Below are 5000 nucleotides of genomic sequence, written 5' to 3'. Positions count from 1 at the left end.
CCACAACAAAAGCAGCAGGGCTAATTGAATCGTGTCGTCGCGTCGCGAGTTGGTTTGAAGTTTTTTTCTTTCTTTCTTTCTTTCTCTCTTTGTGTCTTTATTAGTTTGAGTGGAGGCTGAATGAACGTGTTGAAGAGAGGGAGGGAGGGAGAGAGGGAGGGAGGGAGAGAGGGAGGGAGGGAGGGAGAGAGGGAGAGAGAGAGAGAGACCGAGTAGGGAGAGTGTTGGGTGCTCATTAGAGATATCCATTTCGTGTTAATGACACCAGAATGAAATCACTACAGAGTCAGAATTACAACACATGCTCTTACCAACTTATTTTGTCAGCAATTATGTAATTTACTCTCTCTCTCTCTCTCTCCCCCCTCCCTCTCTCTCTCCTCCCCTCCCCAGTCGTTCCTGTCCCTGGTGAACATCCTGTCCTCTCCCCAGGCGGTGTGGGAGCTGCTGGGGGGACAGCCCCTCCCCAACAAGACCCATTACAGCCTCAGAGAGGTGCCCACCTCCATCCCTGTAAGTTACCACCTCAACATACCCTAACCTTAACACCCCTAACCTTAACACCCCTAACCTTAACACCTAACACACTAACCCCAACATACCCTAACCTTAACACCCCTAACCTTAACACATAACACACTAACACCCCTAACCTTAACACCCCTAACCTTAACACCCCTAACCTTAACACCCCTAACCTTAACACATAACACACTAACACCCCTAACCTTAACACCCCTAACCTTAACACCCCTAACCTTAACACATAACACACTAACACCCCTAACCTTAACACCCCTAACCTTAACACCCCTAACCTTAACACCCCTAACCTTAACACATAACACACTAACACCCCTAACCTTAACACCCCTAACCTTAACACCCCTAACCTTAACACCCCTAACCTTAACACATAACACACTAACACCCCTAACCTTAACACCCCTAACCTTAACACCCCTAACCTTAACACCCCTAACCTTAACACATAACACACTAACACCCCTAACCTTAACACCCCTAACCTTAACACCCCTAACCTTAACACCCCTAACCTTAACACCTAACACACTAACCCCAACATACCCTAACCTTAACACCCCTAACCTTAACACATAACACACTAACACCCCTAACCTTAACACATAACACACTAACACCACTAACCTTAACACATAACACACTAACCCCCCTAACCTTAACACATAACACACTAACACCCTTAACCTTAACACATAACACACTAACACCCCTAACCTTAACACATAACACACTAGGGGTGTAACGGATCACCTAACTCACGGATCGGATCGGGTCACGGTTTTTGAGTCATGGATCGGATCATTTTTCGGATCAACACAAAACAATTTTTTTTAATAAAAACTGCTTTTTCCTTGAATTCTGTAAAAACACCACTTTTACTATGTGACAAAAACCAACAACATTCAAGATGTCAAAACTGGTAATATATATATAGCCTATATACATATATACATATATATAACATATTCTACACTCAAACATTACATAATTATACTGAAATACACTCAATTTAAATGATAGGAGAGAGGGAGGAGGCGCCTGGTTGCAGCAGTGAGTCACTGGGCTCTTTAAAGCAGATGAATAAACATGTTTTATGCCGCTTTTAACTAAATAATAAAGTGAACCCTTATTTTGAACATGATGGTATGAAAAAAATGCCTACATTATCAGAAGTTGTCGAGCTACCTTTTTCGTGCTCATAGTTGACAGAGAAGCCAAAGTGCTCCAATACATGGGATTTAAATGACGACGGAGGGAGGCATTTCGAGTTCTTCTCCACCGAACAACGTAACTAGCACTCGCCATGATACACCTGGGCCGCGTTCGTAAATTCGCTTTGAGAGCGCCGGAGCGCACACTGGGTCCGACGTCATAAAGCGACCAAGTAATTTGATTGGACAAGAGGCGTTCCTTGAACGCTGATCAGATTCCAGAGCGGATTTACGAACGCAGCCTTGTTGTTGTGGATTCCCAGCTTCACGTGTAGTGAGCAAACAACGGATTCTTTTTCTTTCGCATTATCAACCAGTGGCGGCTGGCCGATAGAGGGCGCTGGGGCGCCGCCCCCACCTTCACTTCCTAGTTGTGATTTGTAAAAGTTTTTTTTTTAAATAAACATTGTTTATTCACAAAATGCGGCTGATATTCTGTCGGCGCCTATCAGCATTCATTAAAAATCCTCCAATACAATAAACATTTTTATCTGTGTGTGTGTGTGTGTGTGTGTAAAACTCACTGTTAAAATACATAGGGGAGGAGTCGGGGCGCCGGTCATTGGAAGTCTATGCCAGGACGAATACTTTTCGCCTACACGTGAGCTGTAGCAGCGCTCCAATTGGCTGTCTCTATTTCTTGGCCAGGGCGCACAAATGTGCGTCCCTGAATCTCCGGTTGTATTGCAGACAATGCATTATGCTGAGGACTCCCGACTTCCGGTTTTCCGGACTTCGGGCTTCCGGAGTATTTTAAATGAACATTCGTAATGTCTGTCTCTGATGTTCATGGTCAATTAAATCAGCCTATTTTGTGCAACTAATAATGTTCCCGCTAATGGGTTAACCAAGCAGCCTCGCACCTAACGTGCAAGCACCTATCTTCGAACTATTCATAGCAATATGCGCGGGGCAAGGCGGAGGTACGGGTAAACACGGCTCATGTTCTGTCATCAAAGGTAAGAGTTGGTTTTCTTTAACTCAGCTGATGCATTGTTGTGTTTCTGACATGGTCTGGTTGTGTTTCTGACATGGTCTGGTTGTGTTTCTGACATGGTCTGGTTGTGTTTCTGACATGGTCTGGTTGTGTTACAGACATGGTCTGGTTGTGTTTCTGACATGGTCTGGTTGTGTTTCTGACATGGTCTGGTTGTGTTACAGACATGGTCTGGTTGTGTTTCTGACATGGTCTGGTTGTGTTACAGACATGGTCTGGTTGTGTTTCTGACATGGTCTGGTTGTGTTTCTGACATGGTCTGGTTGTGATACATCATTGAATGTGTTGACCACCATCACTCTCCATCATCATCCATCATGTGTCTATGAAATAGATTGTACTGTACTACTGACTGCAGCATTCATCTCTGCTCATTGATGTAGCCATGTCACACAGACACATAGTACACATATTCATCTGCTACCTTTATTAACCTGAGTGTAGCTGTGAGGCCTGTACTAGCCTTGTTGACTAGACTTCCTCCTTGTCTGACACTGGGTATTGGACCGTACCGACGTCCATAGACCGGTCACTCTTCCACCTCAGTGTCTGTAGTTGACAGGGTAACTTCTCCATGGCCCACACGGTCATTTTAAGGGTGAAAGTTGAAATTACACAATGGTTGTAACGCCAGTGCGTGTTTTATGCGCGTGCACGCGACAAAAAATCGTGCACGCGGAGAAAAAAATCGCGCGCGCTGCGCGCGCGAAAGAAGACCCCCCCGCCACACTGCTGTGCCCCACCCAAACATTTTAACACCAGCCGCCACTGTTATCAACCTATCATTGCGCTTTAGAGTAAAACAAAGCACGCAACTGTCGCGTCTATCTTTTCATGGCAACTCTACATTGTGATTTACAAGAGATATTAACTAATATTAAGTAATTTATTACTTGTTAACATTTTGCAATTGATCCGCGGTACACATGCGTTCCGAACGGTGGAGGGCGATCCGAACGGAACACGGAATTTCCGTGATCCGTTACACCCCTATAACACACTAACACACTAGTCTAGTCTCATACTAACACACCTGTGAGTCTAGTCTCATACTAACACACCTGTGAGTCTAGTCTCATACTAACATACCTGTGAGTCTAGTCTCATACTAACACACCTGTGAGTCTAGTCTCATACTAACACACCTGTGAGTCTCATACTAACACACCTGTGAGTCTCATACTAACACACCTGTGAGTCTCATACTAACATACCTGTGAGTCTAGTCTCATACTAACACACCTGTGAGTCTAGTCTCATACTAACATACCTGTGAGTCTAGTCTCATACTAACACACCTGTGAGTCTAGTCTCATACTAACACACCTGTGAGTCTAGTCTCATACTAACATACCTGTGAGTCTAGTCTCATACTAACACACCTGTGAGTCTAGTCTCATACTAACATACCTGTGAGTCTAGTCTCATACTAACACACCTGTGAGTCTCATACTAACACACCTGTGAGTCTCATACTAACATACCTGTGAGTCTAGTCTCATACTAACACACCTGTGAGTCTCATACTAACACACCTGTGAGTCTCATACTAACATACCTGTGAGTCTAGTCTCATACTAACATACCTGTGAGTCTAGTCTCATACTAACACACCTGTGAGTCTAGTCTCATACTAACACACCTGTGAGTCTAGTCTCATACTAACACACTGCCCCCCGCCCCCCCAGCCCATAGAGGACGAGCCCCCCCCCCCGGCTCCTATGCTGAGGCCTTTTATCCACAGAATCTGGATGTTGTATTTAATATGCTGGACATGTGGTCGCAGTTCCAGCTGTAGCCACAGGGGGGTGGACTTACACTTTTCACCGTCTGCAGACAAGGGCGTTCGACACAGGACAGCCGTGTGTGTGTGTGTGTGTGTCCCTCTAAAGCCTGGATCAATAGCCACAGCGTGTCGCCAGTATAAACAGTGGAGGGAAATGTTACCTTCTCCATTTTACATCTGCCTTCTTCATCCTTTGTTCATCCCTCCTCCCTCCCTCCCTCCTCTCTCCTTCCTCCCTCTCTCCCTCATCCCACCCTCCCCTCTCCCTCCTCCCTCCTCTCTCCCTCATCATTCCCTCCCTCATCCCTCCCTCCCTCCCTCTCTCCTCCCTCCCTCCCTCCTCTCTCCTTCCTCCCTCTCTCCCTCATACCTCCCTCCTTCCTCCCTCCCTCTCTCATCCCTCCCTCATCCCTCCCTCCTACCTCCCTCCTCCCTCCCTCCCTCCCTCCTCCCTCCTCCC

At 46.0% G+C, this 5000-nt stretch overlaps 1 protein-coding gene across 1 annotated transcript in view; it reads left to right on the top strand.

Annotated features, from left to right (window-relative positions):
- Nucleotides 1-5000, top strand: part of tbc1d32 (TBC1 domain family, member 32) — a gene marked incomplete at both ends in the record, with an annotated part of 78331 nt that overhangs the window by 33607 nt on the left and 39724 nt on the right. Inside the window, one exon of the mRNA XM_080527427.1 lies at nucleotides 394-513. Coding sequence (XP_080383553.1) covers nucleotides 394-513 — 120 coding nt within the window. The remainder of the gene's footprint in view (nucleotides 1-393; nucleotides 514-5000) is intronic.

The sequence above is a fragment of the Nansenia antarctica genome, assembly GCF_963989245.1.
Source record: "Nansenia antarctica genome assembly, chromosome: 3".
In the NCBI taxonomy this organism is placed as follows: Eukaryota; Metazoa; Chordata; class Actinopteri; order Argentiniformes; family Microstomatidae; genus Nansenia; species Nansenia antarctica.
This window is presented reverse-complemented; position numbering and strand designations above follow the sequence as displayed.